Raw genomic sequence first — 26,504 nt, forward strand, 5'->3', positions numbered from 1 at the left:
AAATTGAGCCCGACTTTGGCGAGACCTTGTTACTTGGATCATGATTTATTCTATATTCATATATATATATATATACAGGAGAGTGTGTGAAACTTCTGAGGTTCTGTCATTATTAATTTAAAAAAAATGTTTTATTATGATTATTAATCGATTTGATGTTAAAAATTGGTTTTTATAAACTGTAAAATATGAATAACATGGAAGTAACTTCTTTTGAGGGGTTAATGCCTGTAAGTTTATATTCTAATTCATATATTTGATAAATTAAAAATAAATGAGATTTACATTGTTAATTTATTGTTACAGCACATTCAAGCTCTTATTGCACCACCAACTTCAGAGGAAGCGAAATCAGTGAAATTAAGAAAAGATAAATTAGAGAAAAAGCATGCATACTTTAAAAGACCTGGTCGAGGCCATAATCGAGATTCATGTGATGCATGTGAAGATGGTGGAGAATTAATATGCTGTGACAAATGCCCTGCTTCTTTCCACCTTCAATGTCAGTAAGTATATATATTTACAAAATTTAGTGAATAAGAATAGAGACAAGTAGTTTTTATGAATAATATTGATAAACTAATGTCATTATATAATGAAACATGTATTTAATTGTAAATAGTGACCCACCGTTAGATCCAGCTGATATTCCACAAGGGGAATGGATTTGCCATGCCTGTAAAAATAATTCGAGGAAAGATATAGTTGGAAAAAACAAAAAAAGAAAATCTGCTTTAGAAATTTTAGCTTTTGCTGCATCTCTGGTTAATCCAAGAGAATTTGATTTACCCCGTGAATTGCAGCTTCCAATTACATTTCCCGGTACCGACAAGACTGATTTAATTCATAATAAAAGGAGAAAACAACAAGGTTGCAACAACATTATTGGTAAGTAAATTGAAAACAAACTTTAACTATAAAACTTGATATTGGAAATTACAAGAAAATTGTTTGTCATTAATAAATCAAGAAAATGGCATTTTAATAAAAAATATTATACAATTATAATTATTAGTCAAATGTTTGTAATTAAAAATTCATACTGTAAACTTTTATTAAAAATTATAAATTTAATTATTACATGTGATAAAAAATGAAATAATAATTTTTTATTTTAGGAAAGAATCACTGTATGGAAAATGGATCTATTGTACCTCTACCTGCTCGCTTATGCTTTGAGTGTGGACGAAGTTGTAGAAAAGCGCCATTACTTGCATGTGACTATTGTCCACTATATTTTCACCAGGATTGTTTAGATCCACCGTTGACTGCTTTACCAAGTGGTAGATGGATGTGTCCAAATCATGTGAATCATTTTTTAGATCAACGATTGTTGAATTCAAGCAGCGCAACAGAACGTGTAAAATTGTGGGATCGTTTTGCAAATCGTCAAATTGATCAACATGCCGTTAAACTGCAGTTTCTTCGAAAAGCACACACTAATAATCCAATGTTTCGAAAAAAAATTCAATGTGGAGAACGATTGAGAGTAAAGGTGCCATGTTCAATAAAGCTCTACTATGCTCATCCTCCAGAATTAGACTTTATTCATTCCTATAGAAGTGTTGATTTTTTATCTCCTATCGTAAAACAAGATATACAGCGGCGAAATGAGCTGCAGGATATGAAAAGCATTGAAAAATTAACATCTACTGTTGATGCATCATCTGAAAAGGAGAATGAAGAAACAGATATTGAAATGCAAATTTGTGAACAAGAGAGGGATAATTTGTGTGACGAAAGCAATAGCCATAACAAAAATATTTCGTATCCAGCTGCAAAAAAGGAGGGAATCAAATTATTGGAGTGGCCTGTTGTTGAGGCATTAGCTTTACAAAGACTAGAGCAGATATTGAATCCAGAAAATGAAGGATATAATTCTATAAATTGTCATTTAAGGGTCAGAGCAGTATTATTTCCATTGACTCATGTGCCTGGTCCTCCAGTATTTATGTCCTATAAAACTTTTACCGTTGGGACTGGTCCAAATTGTGATTTATCTTTAAGCAGATATGGAAATTGCAGTTTCATTTCATCGAAGCATGCTATTATTTTTTTTGACGAGGTAAGAGATTTTTTATTATAAATTTCATTTTACTAAAAATGTCTTTCCCTTAAAAAAACTAAAAATTATATGTTTTACAGTACACCAAAAGATATGAATTGCTCAACTACAGCAGTTATGGAACTATTGTGGATAATATATTATATTCATCTGACTATGTAAAACGTTCATATAATAATAATAACAACAACAACAACACCAACAACAATAACAACAACAATAGTAATAAGAAAACTGATCCAAGAGGCAAAAATGATAATATTGTTGAAGAAATTAAAAAGATTGCAAATAGAAACAATATTTCAAAGAGTCAGCCATCGTCGCCTTCTGAACATATAAAAAGGTTTAATTGTAAATGTGTTTTAAATAGAAAGTTAGTTTGTAAAGAAGATGGTTGGGAGGGTAGCGCAATTATTGACCACGGTTCTACTGTATCTTTTGGATGTCTAGCATTCTTATTCAGTACCGTAGAATAGAGAATAATTCTTTTGTTTAATTATTAATTACTAAAATTAAGAATTACAATAAATCTTTTCTTTTTTATTGACGATTCAGCTGCGTTTAATAATTGTTTCAGCCTTGACTTTTTTTTTTTTTTTTTTTAATGTAGTCAGTGTACAATCCCAATCCTAATAATAATAAGAAGAAGAACTTTATTTTTAACTTGATGAATATTTAAAATAAAAAATAAATTTGTTCCTTTATTTATAATTATATAAATTTTTATATAAAATTTTATATAAAATATTTTTATTTATTATTAAATGAAATTATAAAATTAAAAGTTTTATATTATTATAGTGACAGAATTAGAATGTTGGCATAGTGCCAACGCTTATTAGAGTTTTTTAGTACTTGAAAATTTTAGAATTTTATATTATTTTTTGCAGTTTAAAATCAGTTTAAAATCATTTGTCATTTTATATATTAGAGAATGAGATTGAAGATATATTTCACATTTGTTTATTGCTGCAACAATAATTGAAAATATTTATACCAACATTTGTTAAATTATTTACTTATTTAATTAATCATTATTTGTTATGTTTATATATATATATGAAATATATATAATATATATAATAAAAGAAATGTTGAAAAATGATTTTTATTTAATGGGAATTTTGTACAATCAATTTGGCGCAAACGGGGTATACTATATGCGGATAAAGGGCGCAAGCTGTGTTTAGACGTTTGAGTTCACGAACCCAACCAAATGTAAGCAGTCGTCATCTCATCGGCAAAAGTGCATAAAGCGTGTGTGGCATCGGCGCAGTTCAGACTTAAGACTTGTTAGCCTAAAAATTGAAAGTTTCTGCGTGTGCCGGTCGCCATCACCCACCAATCGTCGGCCATACTTCTCTCTGTACTGTAATTTTGTCCTCAACCTGCCCTGCCTATTATATATATATATATACATATAGTATACCTACATTAAATACATTACCTTTGGAAAGTTTTTGTTATTCATTGTAATCTTGAAAAATTTCCAATGTGATCTTTGATTTTTCTACACAGTGCGGTTCTTTTAATTATTTTCTTTCTTTATTTTTGCTCCTGTTAGGATTCTATTGAAATACTATATTCAGTCATCAACAACAAAACACTTGCATATTCATCATCACTGTCTGTACCGTCTTCCGTTTTTTTTTCAGCGTTTTTAGTTACTTCATTGACACACACCCACCATCCCACCACCAGCATTGCTTAAGAATTATAAAGGAGCACACATCACCTTTTTAAATTTAGTAAGTATATAATCGTTTTTTTATTTTGTTATATATATATATGTAACACTTACTGCTTTTAATATTCTTGTCATTTTTTTATTTGTTTTAATTTATTCTATTTTAACACTACTAAAACGTAAGAAGAATTTGTGTCTTATAAAATTGATACCTAATAAAGGAAATATATATTTTTCTTCTTTTGTTTTTTGCTCAAGTACTTATAGACATTTGGCAACAAGTGTAATAAAAATCATTTTATAGTATATTGTTTATACATAATTATTTTCTCAATGATTTGTGTCATAAAATGATTTTTATTATTATTGTGAAATTTCAATTTCAAAGTAATATGGGTATATTCCTATATATATATATAAAATAGTAATTATAACAAAAAAAAAAAGTATTTTTCTCTTAGAAAGTATTTTTACAAGAATATATAATTTAGGTTATGTTCCCGCTTAAAAAAAATATATATATATAAAACGATTAGGCAGCGCATACCGCGACTCACTACGTCATCAGTTATTGTTATATATCACATTCTTATACTTGCAATCTTATTAAAAATATGTGATCAGAGCATCTTTTTGAATCATTTTCAGAAAATTAGATCTCAAAATACCATCTTTTTTTGTTACTTATTTCAAAGAATACATATCGCTTAATATAATTAAAAATAATAATCCTTTACTGCATAATTATACAATGTAACAAACTTTATGACTTATACAAAAAAAGTTTCTTCTTTTGCAAATTTGCAGAAAATTTATATTTTAGACTTGTTAAAAGAATAAGGTCATTTTTGAATACCTATAGATTTATAAAGTTTGTTGCAAACTTCCTGAAGATTATTGGGCTATGTACGTTTCTATTCAGAACCATGTTTCATGTTGTGAAATAAATTATTTTGTCAAATTTGTTAATTCAGCAGTAATAACATACTAGTATATTATTTATATTATATACACACACGCATTTATAATGACATTGATTTTGATGTATAAAAATATTTTATTTCTATTTGTATTATGCAATTATATTTAAATTTTTTGAAAATTTTTTGAAAATTGTTTATTTCCAATATTAAATGATTTTACAAAACTGGTATTTGCATTTTATAAATTTATGTATGAATAATTAATTTTGTTTACTTGAGAGTGCAAGATTATAATATCGTATAAAATCAAAAATATATATATAAATATCCGCAGATCAAGTATAATAAATGTATAAACATCGAGCTTTGTAGATCTCGATATTTTTTGCAAATTTCGCAGTGCAAATTTTTTATGCTTCTATTGTATATAATTTGTTTTACACATGATGATGTGATAAATAAAGTCCACTAATATGGTAATTCCAACGTGACCCTAATTACTTTTAATTAGTGTTCTAACTTGCGTTGCGAAAATAATATGCGTAAAAATAAAAACTTTGTGGACATTTGTATAATTATTAATGATTAAAATAATCGAAACATTAATATATACATTTACATTTAATTTTTTCGCGCTGTAAAGAAAATATTTAGATTAATAAAGTTATCCATAGAAATAGAATATCTTATTAAATATGTGAATTGTTTATTTTTTTATAGAGACGAAGCAGTATGATATGAAAAAGAGACACTGCAAAAAATCACAAGATGAAACCATTTTTCTTAGTATTTATCTTATTTTTACCGCAATTATGCATTGCTTTCAATTCAACAGAAGATGACCTAGTATTTGTCGACGATGGTGACGAATTGTCATCGTTAACTAAATCTGATTCTGTTGAGGTTCAGCATGAAGATTATTATCGAGAGCAGCGACATAAAGATCAACGACATTGGGAGAATAATTTGCCTAGTAAAAAAAAGTTTAATAAAATAGGCGAGGGACTTAATAGAAATGTCTCAGTTGGACATGTTTTTAAATTGAAATTTGTAAAGCATGCCTTTGGACAATCTATTCAACGATATGAGGTACTGTGTTGCTATACATTTCAAATATTGAGATAAAATATATTATAATTTCCTACTACTACTACTTGGGTAAAAAAAATTTTATTTCAAGTGAATATACAATTTTCTTTATACACTTTAGTTAATTAATTAATTTTTTAGGTACACATCAAAGGTAATGGTAAAGGTTTTCCTTCATCTTATTGGCTTTACTGGGATGAATTCACAAATACCTTATTAGGTGTACCATCTAAAAAAGATATCGGAAAGTACACTGTAATTGTTAAAGCTTTAGGCAAAAACAAAAAAATTATTGAAAAATTTAACTTTATTGTGACAGTTGTTATGCAAAGTAATGAATATAAATTGACAAGATTCAAGAATGAGAAAGTATGTATATAATATACACGCATGTAAATGTAGTAAACAAATTGATTGTAAAATTTTATTCTGAATCATTTATTTATAGAAACATTGCAAAGATGACCAGTTTCAATCGACAATTTTATTAAATGTAAAGTTTGAAAACTTGAATGGTAAAGTTAAAGTAGAAACTTTGGAAAAACTTGCTGAATTTTTGGATTTTAACACGGTAATGAAATTATTTAATATCTACTTTTTGAGGGATTCCCTTATTATTATTATTATTATTATTAGTCTTTTAATCCATTGAAACGTGCATTTAAATATACATACATAATTTATGTAATATTACTAATTGTAATGCGGTTTTTTCTCTCCCCTAATAGAATTCACTGTCAATGCAACCGTTAATGTATGGAGAGAAACATCAAACTGCTATTCAATGGCTTGTAAGTTTAAAATAATTTTTACAATTAATAAATATTAGTTACAAAGAAATACAATAATATTTATATTACAAAGTCTGGATGCGATGAACGCTTTTGGAAAAATCAAGAAGAATTAATGTATCAATCGCCTGAGCAAATAAAGATTCTCTCTAAAGTGTTGCAATTGCCAGTTATTCCTTGGCAAAAGAAGATTGATACTTCAAAATCATTTGAAAGAAATCGTAGAGATACAGGTTCAGGTGATTCCTTAAATGGCCAGGAATACGACGGATACGACGATGATAATGAAAATTATGACGATGACTATGATGAAGACGAAGACGAAGATAGTAATAAAGAAACAGTAACTGAAAACAATGTAAACGTACATTCGCCGCCTCACGTGTCTAGTTCGACAAGACTCAATACCGAGGTGGAATCTGAGCATCCGCATAGGCATCACCACGGAGAAGAGACAATAGATTTAAAGGTGAATAAGAATTGTTGCAATTTTTTTTCTTTGTATAATATATATGTACAATTGTCGACCAATTTTCTCATGTAAAGAACATATTTATTTCTTCTTTTTGCGAGTCTATTAACCTACAAGTTAATACACTTTCGTTTCATAGCAAATTGAAGAAATTGATGAGCACGACATTGTGCCGATACTCGATCATGGAGCAGCATCTGGTTCTAACAATAATTCATCTAGCACTACCACTTCTACCATAGCTACCATAACCTCTACTACTGATCATCCTTCTCCTTTTCCTCCATCTACTTCTTCTTATTCTTCTTCTTCTATTGCAAGCGTGAGTATTTATTACTTTAACGATCATTATTATCATCATCATCATCATCATTATCATCATCATCATCATCATCATCATTATCATCGTTTCAAGTATAAATTGTCTTTTCAAACTTGCTTAAAGGGTGCTCTCTCAAATCATCATGCATTTTCATTTGGCTTACTTAATTCTGTGTTTTTATTGCTGTCACGATCAATTGAGCAAACATTTATTTTTTTATATACAAAAAAAAATATTGAAATTGGTTGGAAAATTGCTCAATTTTTTTCATTCAAGATTAAAATATTGGTAGATTTTTACAGGTAGAAAAAAATCTTTGGTTCATTTCACTTTACTTTCTTGGTAATGTTTGCTCTATTGAATATATATAGTGTAGCTAAAACGATCTTAGTGTCACGCTTATATATCGCTTTTACTAACACAGACTACGCAAACGTTGTTAACTGAAACTGCGACAACGAGGAATATTAAGCCAGTAACAACAACAACAACAACAACAACAACAAATCCATCAGCATCTACTTCTAATGTAACCGAGTCAGTTACTTCTACAACCATAGTTTCTGATACCACATTTAGTACATTTGTTTCTTTGCCAACAATGACTATAAATACTACAACTACTACTACTACTACTGATGATTTCACGGAAAAATTGAAACAAACTGAAGATGATGCAGACACAATTGTACCAATTGATTTGAATGAAAACTCAACAACTTTGTCTTCTATATCGAATCAAAATACAATGGATAAAACAATTGGAAAGGAGCAGCAGCATCATAAAACCACCGAGTCGTTTATAATAACTTCTAACGAGGTAATGCTTAAATTGCTTCTTGCTTTAAATGCTTAAATTACTTTTTCCATTTGATTTTTCTGCATAACAAATCATTTATTTCTCTTATCCCACATTAAAATATTATTATCAAATGAAAATGTTAAAATCTTATATTAGTTTTATCCACCTACTTGAAAAAATTATAAATTTATGGTGATGTGAACATTTTTTTTTTTGTATCTACTTGACAAATTTGTTATTTTTTCAGATATTTTAGTTTTCTATTATATAAAAAAATGATACATTTAGAATGGGTATAAGTAAATGTTGTTGGTTTTGATTTAATGGATATTTTTTCAGGTCATGAGAAAATACATGTATTTTCATTAAAATTTTCTTTTGTTTGTCATTTGTAGAAAGAGAATATCATCTATTTGTGCAATTATTGTTATTATTTTGTACATAATTTGTGAAGAACGTTTATTAATGTTTTAATTTAATATACTTTTAAGAAGTTTTAGTAATTATATACATACAATATGTTTCTCGTGTAATATTATATTCTTAATACGTCATATCTAAAATTTAATGAATTTATTTAGCCCACAGATGAAACTACAATTTATTCAACACGAGAAGATTCAACAACAGAATCAACTGTTAATTTCTCTATTTCCAATGTATCAATAAGTACAACAGTTGGTGATATAACCAGTACAAGACCTTGGAAATCATTGGAAATATCGAGTTCCACTGCTGATCCTACTACAACAACTGTAAAATTAGCTCCCACCACCACAAGTACAACTACAACTACAACTACAATGAGCAATTTACCGCCAGTTTTGTTGAGGAGAATACAAAAAATACCAATCCTTGCTGGAAAATCTAAAATCCAAATTATAGCAAACGATACGTTCCGTGATGATGTTGATGGGTACACTAGGAATTTACATCTGTCTCTTTCTCCTAAATTTGACTGGATTGAATTAAACAATGAAACTCAGGAGCTTTATATGATGTAAAATATATTAAATTACTATCGAGTAAATTAGAGTTTAGATTCGTATACAATGTTAACATTATTATTGACGCAATTACATTTGAGTTTTTTCTAGTAAATAATAAATATTTAATGTTATAGCCCTCTGATGAAGGATATTTCAAGGCATGTCTTTAAATTGACGGCTACAAATAGTAGAGGTCAGAGTATTTCTGAAGATTTTGAAGTTTATGTTCAACAACCGTCAAAGAGAGTTCAATTTGAATTCCATTTATATTTGGATATTCTTCATCGTCATGCATTTTCCAGTGATGTTGATTGGAAGTTTAAGGTAAGTTGTTAATGCATCCAATTAAGACTTATTTATATGCAAATATTTATACTTATTATCTCTTTATATATATAATATTTTGAAAACATTTGATTTAGGTAATTGAGAATCTCTTTAAACTTTTCCAAGACAACAATTATTCGCACATTACTTTTACTGATATCCACATGGAAAATAATCATCGAGCTATTTTATCATGGACTAATGACACTCTCTCGAATTTCTCAGAATGTCCTGCAGAGAGAATAGAAGAAATTCTTCATGTAAGTTTAAAGCTGAATTTATAACTAATAATTAAATTTGTTCACTTTTATAGATTAGTATTAAATTTTTAAATAATTTTCAACAGGTTCTTGTAGATAAAAATGGGAATCCAAGCTTGCGTTTAAAGAATATTTTTTTGCCATCAATTAATGTGACAAATATTCTTAATCGACCTAGTGATCACAGTCAGTGTAGCAATGAAATAATAAAATATGCAAAATCAGATTTTACAACTGAAACTTCTGTAGCAAATTACAATCCTATTTTACGTAATCAAATTGACCGTTTAAATTGCACTCTTGGTCAGTTGTTTGTTTTTAAAGTACCTGAGGTTTGTATAATAATAATAATAATAATAATAATAATAATAATAATCGATTACTTATCTAAAATTTTTTCATTTTACATTTCTGATTTTATATAGGATACATTTTTTGATAAAAAAGATGGTTCAACTCGTAAATTGAATTTATCCCTTCGAAATTCTGATGGATCAGAAATTTCTCCCGATGAATGGTTACAATTTGATAGTAAAAATCAAGAATTTTATGGTGTACCAATGAAAGGTGACGTCAAGTCGAAAATTTACCATTTAGAGGCTAGAGATAAAGAAGGTTTGCATTAATAAAATATTACGAGAGATTATTTATTATTTATTTATTTATTTATTTGATTTTTTATTGAAATGAAATGTCTTTGTTTTAGGTTTAGCAGCTAGAGACAGTTTAAAAGTCCACGTATCCATACCATCTCCAAAGGAATATAGTGTAGAATTTTCAATGTTTTTGGAAATTCCTTTTGAAGATTTTGCAAAATCAGCAAAAAGAAAACGTTTATTCATTGAGAAAGTATGTGAATTATTTGGAGATAGCGACACAAGCGCCGTTTCCTTGGAAAGTATTACCACAGGCAGTACTGTAGTAACGTGGCGAAATACAACATTACCCACAAGAAATTGTCCTAATGAAGAAATTGATAAACTTCGCAAGGTTGTGGTGAAAGAGGACAAAACTTTAACGGATCGTGTTGATAATATTATGGGGAGCGGTTTTTTCCCCGTGAAGCAGATAAGTTTGACTCCTTTAGGCAGCTGTTTAGGAGAATTGACTGGTATTCATAGACCTGACAGCGTTATTCCACCTTTCGACGATTCAAGAACAGTGGGAGCAACTAACGACGAATACCTTATTACATTCGTTCTTCCAGCAATTATTATTTTGACAATGCTTATATTAGCTGGCATTATAGCCTGCATATTTTATAAGAGAAGACGTAGTGGAAAAATGAGTGTCAGTGAGCAAGATGATGAGAGACAGTCCTTTAGAAATAAAGGAATTCCAGTTATATTTCAGGATGAATTGGACGAAAAGCCAGATCCAGGTAAAAATATATTATTAGATAAATGAAATATACCCAACAGATAATCGTTTTAAAATATAAATTTAATTTGAGTTGCTATTACATATTAGGTAATAAATCACCGATAATTTTGAAAGAAGAAAAGCCACCTCTTCCTCCTCCTGATTATCAAAAGTCGGAAGACGGCGCAGACGTACCAATGTTACCAAAGGAAAATTCTGAAGAACCATATCAACCTCCACCACCATTTGCTACCAATCGTGACAATAATCGTCAAAATCGACCAAAGCCTACGCCTACCTACAGAAAGCCTCCCCCCTATGTCCCCCCCTAACGAAATTCATTAAATTCACATAAGCCAGCTATGTTTGAATAGCAATTCCCTGCGTCCGAGAAAAGGGATATTATACTAAAAAAATCATACAGTCGATTTAATATTAATTATGATTACCATCATCAGTAATTGATGATGATGCATTAATTGTTTTTTCGATATTCATTCATTAATATTAACCCGCATTCTTTTGTTTTTGTTTTTGTATTTACGTACCTACGTTATACCGACACGCGCAGAAATCACACGTTGCCTTTTGCAATGAATTTTATAATCTATGCTATTAATATTGTAAATTCAGATATTTTACCCTGGCATTCTACTTATGGATTTTTCATTTCTGCTTTATTTACTAGAAATATTCTGATTACGCTCATTACTACGCAGTGAATTGCCGTGCAGTAAATGTATAGTGCCATTTATAATTATACAATACTTTCGGCAGTATTGTACTTATATTATATTTTCTCTTTTATTGTAATATCAAAAAGAAAAATCTATGTGGAAAGGAACAAGATAATCAAGTATTTCAAACTATTTTATTATTCAATACAATAATTGATTGAAAAATTTTTCTTTTTTTAGTGCAATATATTTTTTAATGTTGCAATGGGGTTGTTGATTTTATATACATATAATTATACATTTCGATAAAAATGAAAAAAAAAAAAAAACCTAAAGAAAAAGCGTCAACAATGTTTTTTTAACTGTTAATTTTCAATCACATAGAATCCAAGTCTTAAAAAGAATAATAAAATCATACAAATCACTGCCAAAAATAAAAAGACTTGAAAAATACATTACAAATTATTCGCAATGAACGTCAATCATATTTCAGGATATTATAGAGAAATCTATCAATTCACTAATCATTTGTTAAATTAAAAAATTGTACAAATTTTTGTTGCGGACAAATGAAGAGTTTATTTTTCAGCAAGAGCTGAATTATTTAACTTGATCTTTTTAGAAAATTGTTTAGGAAAAATGTTTGTGTAATTTATAAAATCTTGCAGACATTGTGTTTATAGTGAGAATTTATTTTCAATCAAGTGTAATAGGGCAAATAATGAATAATTTGTAATAATAATATGCTGCAATAATTATTGTTCTAAACAAATAATGAAATGCAGTGAATTGGATAATAAAAATTTATTTAATAATAATTCAAGGTACATTAGAATTTTGTTTCTTAAAATCAATCATAAAAATGACATTTCATTTTCCCTGATTGTACTAATGATTGAGAATATATTCTCATTTACTTTGATGAATTAGAAATACATGTCATATAGGAACAATATTGAATTTTATTTTAAAGTGCGTCTATGTATATAATATATTTACAAATGTCGACCACTTATTTTTCAAAATTCTTTGTTTACACGCGCATTTACGTTTTCAACTAATTAATGGCATAGTATAATTGGAAGCATATATGCAATTTATATATACACACACACATATATATATATAATAAATTTTTAAAGACTGTCAATGCGAGGGTGACATGTACCGCGTGGTATATAATACACCGCTAGTATTTTAATAATTTTGTCAATCAATGCTTCCATTGATTAATTTTAAGCTGTATAATTAATTGGGACGATATTTAAAGGCCAAAGCGACACTGATGTGCTAATCTCTACTAATGTAAACAATATCGTCCTGAACAATTTTGATAGTTGTTAAATATTTTTACTTTATTTAAATAATGTTTAATGTAAACAAATTTTAACGACAATAATTTCACCCTAAAATATAGATTACAAGAAAGAAAAAGGAATTATTTTTTATAATGAATGAAAACTTTTGATATACGGGGACGATTTTGTAAACATTGTTTAGATTAATAACACAGTGTGATTTACACTATTGAGATCTATTTAGATGTTAAGCATATTTGCATAAAACATAACATTACATGAAAAATATCGTTTATTTTATAATAATTATTATAAAGAAAAACAATTACCCAAAAATAATTTTTCTTATGAGTCTATACATTGAAAAACTAGGGAAATTTTTTAAAAATTTTAAATAAAAACCAACTTTTTGTCATCAAAAATGCTTAAGAAAAAAATTTTATTTATTTAAAGCTTTTAAAGAAGAGAGATAATGCTGAAGATATAAAGAATAGGTATATTTGTTTATAATTATTGAAAAATAATTTTCTTTTTTAAATCTAAATTTTCTAAATGCATCAACACATTTTCTTCGTGTAGTAAAAAAGCAGAAATATGAAAGAAGAAAAAACTGGAAAAAAAAATGTTTGGAAAGTAACAAGTTTTCGGTATGTGTTATTTCACATAAAACATAATGAGTAAAACAATAATATTATTGTACATTATTATCATTATTGTTCGATATGTAATTGTTAGATCTACTATATATACATTTAATGTATGTACTTGAATAATAGAAATAGTTTTAATTCAAAAATATCAATAATTTACTGACATGAATTTTTATTAATTACATATTACAATAATTATTATATACGCGCCGAAGTACTGCCACATCAAAGCTGAGCATTTATGTTTTTTAACGCTTTCTGCAACACTTTTTATATAAACTATAAACTAATCATCTACAAAATAAAAATAATAAATTCATCATAAAATAAGAAATACATATATATATGTATTATGTAATTATGATGAGCAGGGGTCACAAAACAGAATTGGAATTTTCAATGCGCAAAATAAACTTCCATCTATTATAGGATATGAATTAGAAGAAAATACAATATTTATTTAAATTAATAGAAAGTTTCATAATTTTCAAAATTTAAATAATGATTAAATCGATTTATTTGAAAATAATTAAGCATATGACGAAATTTTTATTAATTTAAAAAGGCAATGCGTGCTTTTTTCTATTAAAGTCAGAATTAAATATATTATTGAAGAAAGCTTGACGCACACATATGATGAGTTTTTGTTAATTTTTTAATCATTCACTCTGAGCAGTTATGCGACTAATATTAACATAAATATATTATAAGAAGTCCAGTTTTTACTGTTCTAATATGGTTTTAAATGCACATTTTATTATAGAAACAATTTAATTTCATATTTTATGTAGTTACCACGCCAAAAACAATAATTAATATACATATATATATAGAAGATAAGCATGTATATAATATTACGAAACATTTATGATCATCGAACTAATAAAATATTTAATACAAATGAGATTATAACACATGTATAACACAAGTTTGTCTTAAACATGATTTTGGTAAATAAAATATGTGCTGCATATGTTTTCCAGGCAAACTTTGAAAATTTTTGGAAACAATTGTATTGTATTTTTTTACATACATTACCGTCTTATTATGATGAAAAATTGTCATTTCTTTTTAATTTTGTCAAATATGAATTGCAAACTTGTGGCAAAGTGTAAATGATCAAAATAGATAAAATAATATGATGATGCATTTTCATTATGCACTACTTGATGTTCAATTGAAGAAACTTGAAGATAATTTCTTAATTTTCAATCAAGTACTTATTCCACATATAATTAATTATTTTAAAACGCGCGTGCATTTGTAGCTTTATATAAAATATTTTCCATGTCGTAGAAATTATCTGTAGTATTAAAAATTCTGTGAAGAAGCAAAAAAAAAAAAAAAAGATATTCATTTTATTCCCCTTAATCCAATATTATAACTTATTATTTTAACCCTGCGCTTGCAGACGCAATTTGAAAAGATGATGAAAACAAGTTTATCATATTATATTGATTAATTAATTAATGAATATTAATAATAACGAAGCGAAATGAATGTAAATTAATTAAAATATTAAAAATAAATTAATAGCCAAAGGAATATCATTGCAAGATCTACTGCGCAGTTCTAGATGATGCATAATGAATATAAAACTACTCTGCGCATATTTATAGTTGCGCTGTTTTTTCCATAGCAATATTTAAATTCAAATAGTGAAAAACATGATAAAATTGTAAATGATGTCCTAATTATGTTATTTTTTGGCATAAAAGTTTTTGCAATTTTAAAAATGAAAAAATCAAGAAACTTTCGAGATTTAAAAAAATTTGTAGAGCGTGTACCGCAAGCTATATTATAATTATAATCTTTTCCTCTGTCTTTATATACTATAGAAAATTATTTGAACAAGGAAAAATTCTATTCCTGGGTGCACTGCTTATCATATTTTATAGTATGTGTAGTACCGCGCACGCGTTCAAGCCGGTTACAAAGTTTTATCCAGTTCCAGTTGAGGCCAGTCGCCAGTCCGCCACCACATACACTTTACAGTGTTGTAGTTGCTCGTATACACAAAACAATATAACTCCTATTTTTAAAATTCTACACATTTTATATTTATATATACATAGAAAAAAAATCTGTGCGTGCAATAAATGAAATTTGTTTTTACTTGTACATCATTTTATATCAATATACACGCAAATATAGCAGTTTAGCAATATATAAAATTTTCAAGTATTTTTATTGATAAACGAAAATACTGTTACTCTTGAATATTATTCATATAAATAATTTTCTTTAAGAGTGGAAATTTTCCAACATATATTAAAAATTGCAAACAATATTCTTTAGGCAACTAAACACTTGAAAAACTACTAAATAATAATACCTGAAATTTGTGCCGTGCAAAGTGTATACCTTCAATAGAAAGTTGAAGAAAGTAATCAGCAAAACGATTGGAAATATTTACTCGGATTTGAACTTTTCGGACCTTAATTTTTAAATTAAAACCGACCCACACCTCTTTCTTAACAATATCATTTGGCATTATGTCTAACTCAGAGTGGGACTACTCCATCCATAATGGTATTTATTTATTTTTTATTATTCTTAATATTCTATTTACTCTATTTCTATTGGAAAAAAATGTGATTTAAAAATCTTTAATATTAAAGTTGAAATATAAAAATGATTTTTTATATTAAAAATTTGACATTTATTATATCTACCTATTGGCACATAGATAATAATGTAAAGAAATTATCAAGTTATTTAGTGTCAATTTTAATAAAATTTATATTAGCGCGGTTTCTGCAAGTCTATTACTGCAATTATTATATTTCGAATGGCATGTCGAATATTACGCAAAATTTGTGTAGATTTTGGTAGCCACAAGCTTACACGGCAATATTTTTTCAGTATATCATGGTCTGTTGATATAATATTGTATGTACTTTTTTATTATTTAATAATAAACAGTTGGCTAATTACAGATATATAGGTATTATTTAATTTATTAAGTACCATCATATACAGATCAGGAAGAACGTTAATATAATATATATATATATACATATAGAGACTTTGACTTTTAAATTCAAATCTTTTTTATGTATAGTACATTAACATTACATTTACAAGCTTGAGATAATAAAATAAAACATAAATAATATGTATTGTTTTATTATTTATTATATTAAATATTAACAAACAATAAAATAAAAGTTTACGTCAAGTTTTCTGTCAAACAGTGCGCGCATTTTTAAATCTTATCACTATTATTATGACAGAGAATATGCAGTAGGAGTAGATAATAATCACAATTGTAATATAAGAACTTATTTTTAAAAGTCATGAGATTAAAAAGGCAAAAAATGTAACTTATATAAATCGTAACCATGCAGTAAAAACGCAATTTGAATGAATCGCAACGAAAACTCAAGGATGAGATCTTTCTGTCTCATACACGTACATTTTTTGTGTTTAATTCTTTTTATTTAATACATATTTCTATGTAAAATTCTTTCTTTTTTTCTTTTCCTTGAAGTAACGTTACTGAAAATTGTTGTTGCAATAGTTGGTATTGTTATCATTATTACTGCTTTTTATCCTTTTATTTGGACGTAGTTTTTCAAGAACAGGTATAATACGTTTTAAAAATTTGTTTCCTGCTTTGGGGACTCTTCTGTTTGCGCATGTAAAAACTGTGTCAGGGTTCTTTTTCAGGGATATACATATATCAGTTATTTGAGAAAAGCAATTTTATATTTCATTTTGGATTTATATAAATCTGTTTTTAAATATATGTATAACATAAACATATTTTGCAAGCTTAATTATATACAACATGTAATTCATATCACCTTTATAATTTATACCCATATGCGCTTACTTTCTAATATTCAATACCTATATAATATATGAAATTTCACCGAAAATGTTAAGTGAAAAATTTATTTATTAACACTGTAAATCAGGGAAAATTTCACTTATTCAAATTTCGAGACATGGTCAAGTATAATTTCTGGTCTCCTATTAAGTATGTATCTAAAAGAATGAAATTTTTTACAAAAGTATTATCATTTTTCTTCCTCATTAAGAAATAGTATTATTGTATTGGTGAAAGTTTTCGATTTAATTAGTAGGATATATTTAAAATTTGCTTAAGAGGGAATAGTTTAAAAATGATTATTAATTTTCTTAATTTTTGACGCTCATATATTATAGGTGTAAAGTCAAAAGTACCTATTTTAATAATATAAATTTGATTTATTTTTAATTAAAATATAGCCAAAACTATCATTTTATAATATTACGAGTATACATATAGGTATAGGTACTTTGAGTCACACGTTCTCTATATTTGTTTTCAATATATATATATATATATATATACTAGCTGTCGTACCCGTCTTCGACGGGTTTTAGTTTCTACCAATACATTTAAGTTTCTACCAATCTGGAAAATCAGGAAATAGCTAGGGAATTTAATTTGACCGGAAAAAAATAATAATTAGTTACCATTATAGCTATTTTAGTAGGAAAATATTACTATTTGAATCAGTGATTGACTTTTTGTTATCAAATTAGTTATTTTAACCAATTCAAATGCAGAGAACAATATTTATCAATTTGTAGTACTTTAATTAATGTATTAAAAAAATTAAATTTTCCATACAGTTTTTGGAGTTATAGTAGAGTCTAATTGGAACTAATTGTATCGCAAGTAGACCCTACGTTACGACTGCTAAAACCTAACATAAGACCTAAATTTTAGGCTGAAAGTAGGGCTTAAATTTTGACTCGGGTCTGTTTTCATAAATATTATACATCAATAAAAATTGAAGTAAAAAGCAATTTTTTAAAAGCGAATTAATATAATGAAACTTTTTCTTAATTTGATAGGAAAATTCCCGGTTCGGCATATTCCCAGCTTTTTACACTTTTTCCCGTTTGGTAGATACCCAGTTAAATGTATTAGTATAAACAGAAAACTGTACGACAGCAAGTAATACAATCTATATTTATATGAACTTAAGAAACAGTATTTTCATAAAATAAGTAAACTTTTATAGCCATTTGTAGATTTATTTATGGATAAAATCAAGTAAATTTAAATTTGACAAAAAAGAGATAAACCGTGAAAAGTTTGGACAAAGCAGGGAATTTTGTTAAACAAAAATAGACACCGTGTTAACTTTTGTCTTTACATTGCTCAAAACATCTCTTAAAGTTAAATCTAGAGTTAAAATGAAAAAACGTTTTAACATGTAAGTTTTTGCCTAGTGGCATAATATGCTTGTATTGTATCACAGGTGACTTACAATTCTTGACATCCTGCGAAATCATTTTAATCATAAAAAATTTCCATTTTCAATATTTCTGAACTTCTTGAAAATATTAGATTGATTTGATAAATAATTTTGAATTGCACTATTTTGACATCAAAATATTAATCAGAGACTCCAAAAATACTACTGAATTATACTTCATATAGTAATTAGTATCGATTTTTTGATATATTGAAAATTTTTTTATATTTCTTGTAGGATAGTATTTTTTGCAAAATTATGATAAAATCTGACTAAATAACATATAATATTCATTTTTAGAAAGTTTAAAAGCTATCCATTAAAAATTGTGAAATTTGGAAATTTTCCATTTTTCAAGTTTTTGAAAATATTTTTATATTTACATCTTAGTTGTAGAATAGTATTTTTTGAAAAATTATGCTAAAATGTGACCAAATAACATGTAATACTCAAATATAGAAAGTTTAAAAGCAATCCATAAAAAAATGTAAAATTTTGAAATTTTCGATTTTTTGAAAACATTTTTATACTTACATATTAGTTATAGGACTTTATTTTTTGCAAAGTTATGCTATAATGTGACTAAATAACATATAATACTCAAGTATATAAACTTCAAAAGCAATCCATGAAAAATAAAAAATTTTGAAATTTTCGATTTTTTGAATTTTTTGAAAAAATTGAATATCTCCCGTTCTAATTAATATTTTTTAAATCTGTAAATTTATAAACCTTCCTTGGGTCAATACCTAATAACCTACCAAGTTGGACTTAAATCGATTCACATGTTTTTGTGTGATTGGGGTACAAAGTTTTTGTGACAGACAAACATACATACATACATACATACATACATACATTAAATTTTTTAAGAACATTTTTGGAATCTCTGATGTCCATAATAACTAATCATGTTAACATTTTGAAGTTTTAAGCAATGTACAGACAGACATCTGATTTTATTAATAAGGATATATAGTTTTCATTTAAGGCCCATCATCGAAAGGCTAATTTTATATCTATATCTATTTATATATGGTAGAGTTTTGCGTATATATAATATAAAAAATATGTATAATTGTAAAACTTTGCAATCTATTAAAATTTCACTTATTTATAGAGAGTAAATTTTCAAATATATCTTGGACATATACATATCGCGGTTTTGAGTCCATTATGTATAAAACTTATTTTGAGATTTACATAATTAGTTTCTGACATTTTTATCATATATAATTTTCTGTAAACTTGTTTAATTGTTTTACTGTATATCGTAAATTAATTGAGAAACAAAAATTGACCAAGGAATATTCTAGACAGAATCATCGACCGCAAGTAATCGATGAAAATAATATAATTGTACTGCAAAGTAAAGACTGTATTTTTCTTGTCTGTTCTGTACACACTAGTGTATAGATTATTTTATTCTATATACAATGCAATACATAAAACCTTATTGAAGAACAAAGGCTCAAAACACATTGACAAAAAAGCAAATTATTATACATATGCGCGCGGTTGAAAGGAAATAGGTGCAAGTTATTTGTCATTAAACAATTTGAAATAATGTTGTCAAATACTCTAGTTACTATTTTTTTATTTGTCCAATTAAGTCAAATTATGACGCAAGCACATTGTTTTTTTTTATTGTATTAATAATAGAAAACAATAAAACCTTGTTACTTTAAATAATTTAAACTAATAGTTGAAACAATTTGGTTATTCGATTTCTTTTGTAGAGGTCGAATACCTTTACTGCAAATTATATCAATCAATGTATTTTCTTTATTTATTCATATATACTTGAAAGTATTCATATATACTTCATAACTCATGTTTCAAAGGATTTTAAAGAATAACAGGCACCACAGAACCTTTTTTTCTCAAAAAGGGGATAAAAAAGGGACAAAAAATTTATTTCTTTATACAACTTGCATATATGTATATAATTCAAATTTTTTATTATACAGCTTCTATAAAATTTTTTAAAATTGATTCGATTTTAATCAGAGTTACCACAAAAATTTAATTTTGTTTTTTCCTGACTTTTCCCTGATTTCCAGACAAAATTTTCACTTTTTCTCTAAAGAATATTATTTATGAAAATACTAATTAAACGTTTCGGTAGAATATTTTAATAAATTTTTGTTTAAATAATTGAATTCATTTGGAAAATGTTATTAAGAAAGTAAATATTGAATATAATTGAATTTAGGAAAATTAAATAATTAAATAATTAAGTTATTTAAAAAGAAATTATTGTCAGAACTGGAAAAAATTGAAGGTTTTGTTTTTAATTATTATTATTTACAAATATATCAAATCATTAGCAATAATATGTCTCATTTCTTGTACATGTGCTGGAAAATATACATCTATGAAATGGGTAAGAAACATAATAAATTATCGGACTAGATCATTTTATAGGAATCGTCTCCCATCCACTATACTCTTTGCACAATTTATACTATATATATATATTACTTTTATATTCGACATGAAACTTTTTAATTTTTGATATGACAATTATTAAACTTTTGTTTTACATTTCAGGACCTAGTACTTGGGGTGAGAAATTCCCTATGGCAGCAGGATCAAGACAGAGTCCTGTAAACATTGTAACTAACCTTGTTGCATGTGATCATGAAGCTCTTATTAACAAACCATTAACGTGGAAATATGAACCTACATCTTCAAAGGTATTAGCCAATCCAGGATATTGTTGGAAAATCGACTGTGATGGCGAAGGCTCTTGTAAGACAATATTTATCAAATACTTTTCAATATTGCAAATTTTCATATAATTTAATACAAAGTACAAATTGATGAGAGATCAATTTGTACTTTGTATGCGTATTTATTTGAGAAATGCGGATGTACATTACTATTCACTTCACGGTAATAATTTATTCTTTCCCGCGGTCAAATGAGCTCGAAAAATTAAATTGTAATAATTATTTTGTTTACACATACATTATACCAAAAAATTTCGAGTTAAAATCTTGTGGCTGCGTCTACAACAGAAAAAGTAATGTGTAGAAAATTGTGTAATATATAGTGTAATTGCCCCTGACAGTTGTCAATGCCAAAAACAATACACATTACACTACAAATTACACATTATTTTTTTCTATTGTATAGACGCAGCCTGTAGGTACCTATTTACCAAAAAAAAAAAAAACAATAATATATGCTTTTGTTTTAACTCGATTTGAAAATTTCATCAACTTATTCCACGTATAAAAAAGGTTGAGGGAATATCAGCACACTATGAGAAAATTTTTTTGCAAAAATTGAGTAATCTTTTACTAACGGCATATCTTCATTCAGTATATATACATATGTCTATATTTACGAGTTAAAATAGGTTTGTTGACTTTTTGATAAGTGTTTATCTGTCAATCAAAACTCTGTATTATTGATTATTTCAAAGATAAAGTTTTTATAATGTTATTAGTATATAAGTATAAAGTACATGTTTCTTTTAAAAAAATAGTTATCTATACTTGAGGTACTTGGAAAATTATGAGAAATAAATTTTAAGTTTTCAAAGGAGAAATGTACCATGCACAATATACTATATATTCTTTCGTCAATTGTAATTCCATTATGTATAGGATATGTATAATTAAATATACATACAAAATACAAAATTGGACAATCTTTTTTGAATAATAATCATAATTCTATGAATTAAAAAATAATTTTTAATGTATTTGCTCAAGTTTAACAAAATGTTGGTGAGAATATATGTGTACATAAAACATCTCGTGACATAATACGTCATAGAAAGCACGTGATGGCAGCAAGTGTATGTTCTTTATTTTATTTTTTTCTCATTGCACTAAATAATAAGATCAAAAAGTTCAAATTGATATATTTAAAAAGAAATAATTCTATATTTTCTTAAAGAAATAAAAATTTTCTTTTTAAACAAAAATTATTATTCGCGAGAAATACATTTATATTTATTTTAGTGCTATTTGTGTTTGATAACTACACTACTTTATTATTAAATTTAAAATAGTGGTACGTAATAAGTAAAATTGCTTTAGCTATTTAATGGGATGTCAATTCACGTGGGACCCCTATAGGATATTAAAAGCATGTGATATATATATATATATTATGACTGTCATTAAAAGAATAAATAAAAGACGAGACATTAAATATTAAATATTATTTATTGAATTATTAAATAATAGGATATTTATTGATTTACTATAAAAAATAAGGTGATAGTTCTTTGAGATAAATTGATTTTTACCTGGATATACCTATAGAATGTTGCTTTTATCATTAATTTGTCAAAATATACATGTAGTTTGGTTATAAGTACTCTGACACATGAAATATCCTCGTTAGAACTGCAAATAATAATAATAATAATAATAATAATAATAATAAATCCTAATTTTGGAGAGTTTTCAATTAATTTATTGAAACAACTTTTTGCATTTTTAAATTTAATTACTAAAAATTTCTTATGCGATGACGTAATAGCGTATATCACATGTCCTTATAACGTTTAATCAAGTGTATCCGGCTCACCATTACGCTATACTTATTTATTTTATTTCACTTTGTAGAGCAAACAAATATTATTATTGTGTTATAATTTGTTTTGAAAATATTTTTTTGTGGGTACAATATCTCCAAATATTTTAAATACCATTAATCGGTTTTTCCAAGCATTTTTTCGCATTTTTTTAGCCGCTGTTATTCCATCGTATTAAAATGGAAATGGAAATGGGAAATAAATTGCAAATAATTGAATGAATGTTTTTAGCCCTCACCGGTGGTCCATTAAAGGATGATGTATATAAACTTGAACAGTATCATTGTCATTGGGGTTGTAGCGATTCAAAGGGATCTGAACACACTGTCGATGGACAAGCTTTTGCTGGCGAAGTATTTATAATTATTGTTGAATTATATTTTAATTTTACAGCGTTTGTTTGAAATTAAAATGTATTTTCCAGCTCCACTTGGTACACTGGAATGCTAGCAAATATAGTAGTTTTGAAGAAGCTGCACATGCAGCTGACGGTCTTGCTGTTTTAGGAGTATTTCTCAAGGTAACATATTATTTGGTGTCTTATTTCTATTTTGCCCCGGAAGTATTTATTCTCTTTAAGAGAGTCTAATAAAAATGTTTTGAAAGCTACGTAAAGCTTATTTACGAAATGCTGCGCTCAGCTTATTTTTGTATGGATGCACATTTGTCGTTACATACCAAACTTATATAATCTCCGAGCTTGAATCCTAAACAGTTATCTTACCAATCGTAATGTGATGGATATTGCGCGTTAATACTATTGTCTAAATGTATGAATATTACATATGACCTTCCTTTCAAAGGTGTGCATTTTAAAAGACTTGCCAAGATAAGTAACCCATACATCTTACACATATACACATATCATACACATCAGACATATATCATCACATATCTTGAGGAAGAATGCTACACAACATTAAAAAATTAAACTGACTAATCAATTATATTATTAATTATTTATAACATGTGTTTGTTGTTTACTTAAGGTTGGAGAAGAGCACGAGGAAATGAATAAAATAGTGCGACTACTTTCGAATGTCATTCATAAAGATGAAAGTGTAGAAATCATTGATCCCATCGATCCTAATAAGCTTCTTCCCGGTAAGTTGTAGGTACATTTTAATTGATTTAACTGAAATCTCTCATAATGGAGAATAAATTAATGATTTATCAATCTATGTACTATACGCATAATGTGCATAATTTGCGTGTAGGAGATTATTTATTAATAATAATAAATAAAAAGTACATATTTTTAAGAGTTTTCTGAAACGATTTTTAAATTGTAAAAATTAGTGAAACGTTAATTTAAAAAATTGTCGTATCTACATGTATAGATACATTAAAATTTTCTTTAACAATTAGTTCGGGGTGGACGTGCCGGTATACAAAGATGCATTAATCCGTGTATGCGTTGGGCTGACCGAATTATTCGTCTTGATAATAACAAATTGGATTATAAAGGTTTGTAGAAATTTCTGAAGAATAGGTGGCACACGATACTGCACTTTTTTTCAATTTAAAATAATCAAGTTTTATTTATTTATTGAAAAAAATGAAAAAATAACTGCATTTATATTCAATATTATGAATTAAAAAGGAATAATTCCTTTTCACCAATTGTTTTAAAAATTTTTACGCACAAAAATAGCACCAGAGTACCTATTATAAGGACACAAGTATTGTAGTTAATATAATTATTTAGAATCGTTTCGTTAACAAGAGTGAACTGCGTTTGAAACAATTTTTTATTATTAAAAAAAGATTGCACATATGTCATAATGGTAAAAAATCACAATTATAAAAAGCCAGTGACAATTTTCCGTTAACACACATCGTTTAAGAAAAAAAAAGGGACTATTTTTTTTAATAAGCCCTTTAAAAGTTCAATTAAAGGAAATCACTCTTTCTAAGCATCTTTAATTTAATTATACACGAAATAATTACATCTGCCAAGAAGCCGAAGGGTTTTTAAATAATTTTCTCTAAACATTTACAGAGTTAAATAAGGCAATTTAAGTATTAAATTGAAATTTGAAAATCATGTATATAAATAATTTTAAAAAGTACTATTTTTTAGATAACAATGGATACTGGACATATTTGGGATCATTAACAACACCACCATGCAGCGAAAGTGTAACATGGATTCTTTTCAAGAAATACATACAAGTTTCTCACGAACAATTGGTTATCTTCCGTAGTTTAAGAAATTTTCCACGAGGTGCAGAATGTCCTTGTCATGATAATCATGGAGTGGTAATACATTTCTACCATATTTATTAATCATTTGAATATTTGTAAAAGTTTAAAATTTTCATTATTTATTTCAGGTAGTTAATAATTTTCGACCACCTCAACCAGTTTCAGGGCGTATTTTACGTGATTGTGGCAGCTTTTAAAACTTGTCTGAGTTGAATGAAAACAATTTTTTTTCTAATATTAGCGAAAGAGGAATCATCGCGGTGGAGGAATAGACAAAACATGGTAGAACATGATATGCATTGTCACACACTAATTAAAAATTTCTCGACTTCATAAGAATTATTGATTAAAATAATTGTTTAGTTTCTTTACAACAAAAATTTCAAGTTTTTCTTAAAGATTTTATTTCTTGTTTAATTGAATTGTAATTTTGTAAGCTAATTATATTATTTATATATACATATATTTAGACCAAGAATATCGAGAAATGTTTCTTTAATTTTTTAATACTTGTTTGTTCTCTGATGGGCATATCAAATAAACATCTTTTTAAATATTATAATATTTTTTCCAAGAGGAACCCGCGCGTTGTTTATTGTTAGCAGGAAAATCAAGTAACATAGAATATCTATTAATCGAAATTCTTTAGTGCAGAATGCGGCAAACTAAAAATTCAGTTCAACTGTATCGATTTCAATTAAATAATCCTTGTTTACTTTATAAAGGGACATTGTGAAAATATAAGTGTTGTGAATTATTATTATTA

The 26,504-nt window shown here is 26.8% G+C and overlaps 3 protein-coding genes across 11 annotated transcripts; all 3 read left to right on the forward strand.

Moving 5' to 3' along the window:
- The first annotated feature begins 78 nt into the window (after positions 1–78).
- LOC122499419 (PHD finger protein 12) lies at positions 79–2,615 on the forward strand. The gene is made up of 5 exons (XM_043607767.1): positions 79–230; positions 307–506; positions 623–888; positions 1,119–2,065; positions 2,146–2,615. Exons 1-5 carry the CDS (start codon positions 189–191, stop codon positions 2,539–2,541), a joined length of 1,851 nt encoding a protein of 616 aa, XP_043463702.1. The 5' UTR covers positions 79–188; the 3' UTR covers positions 2,542–2,615.
- Positions 2,616–3,290: 675 nt separating this feature from the next.
- On the forward strand, positions 3,291–13,692 carry LOC122499418 (dystroglycan). 6 transcript variants are annotated; one of them, XM_043607762.1, is made up of 16 exons: positions 3,291–3,431; positions 3,721–3,813; positions 5,396–5,764; positions 5,906–6,133; positions 6,213–6,335; positions 6,493–6,555; positions 6,629–7,024; positions 7,167–7,349; positions 7,774–8,169; positions 8,733–9,151; positions 9,275–9,464; positions 9,563–9,727; positions 9,814–10,059; positions 10,153–10,342; positions 10,434–11,108; positions 11,198–13,692. In XM_043607762.1, the coding sequence occupies exons 3-16, from the start codon at positions 5,444–5,446 to the stop codon at positions 11,419–11,421; spliced, it is 3,819 nt and encodes a 1,272-aa protein (XP_043463697.1). In that variant the 5' UTR covers positions 3,291–3,431; positions 3,721–3,813; positions 5,396–5,443; the 3' UTR covers positions 11,422–13,692. The 6 variants fall into 6 exon arrangements, with proteins under 6 accessions (XP_043463697.1, XP_043463696.1, XP_043463698.1 ...); XM_043607761.1 differs by having other exon boundaries at positions 3,295–3,582; XM_043607763.1 differs by having other exon boundaries at positions 3,295–3,436.
- A 1,925-nt stretch (positions 13,693–15,617) lies between these two features.
- Positions 15,618–26,479, forward strand: LOC122499423 (carbonic anhydrase 13). Of its 4 annotated transcripts, none has more exons than XM_043607774.1 (8): positions 15,618–16,246; positions 21,526–21,726; positions 23,762–23,883; positions 23,955–24,050; positions 24,520–24,634; positions 24,899–24,997; positions 25,614–25,792; positions 25,867–26,479. In XM_043607774.1, the coding sequence occupies exons 1-8, from the start codon at positions 16,210–16,212 to the stop codon at positions 25,933–25,935; spliced, it is 918 nt and encodes a 305-aa protein (XP_043463709.1). In that variant the 5' UTR covers positions 15,618–16,209; the 3' UTR covers positions 25,936–26,479. The 4 variants fall into 4 exon arrangements, with proteins under 4 accessions (XP_043463709.1, XP_043463711.1, XP_043463708.1 ...); XM_043607773.1 differs by lacking the exon at positions 15,618–16,246 and adding an exon at positions 21,340–21,358; XM_043607776.1 differs by lacking the exon at positions 24,899–24,997 and having other exon boundaries at positions 15,624–16,246.
- Positions 26,480–26,504: the final 25 nt, after the last annotated feature.

Source organism: Leptopilina heterotoma, unplaced genomic scaffold, assembly GCF_015476425.1.
Source record: "Leptopilina heterotoma isolate Lh14 unplaced genomic scaffold, ASM1547642v1 Lhet_167, whole genome shotgun sequence".
Lineage (NCBI taxonomy): Eukaryota > Metazoa > Arthropoda > Insecta > Hymenoptera > Figitidae > Leptopilina > Leptopilina heterotoma.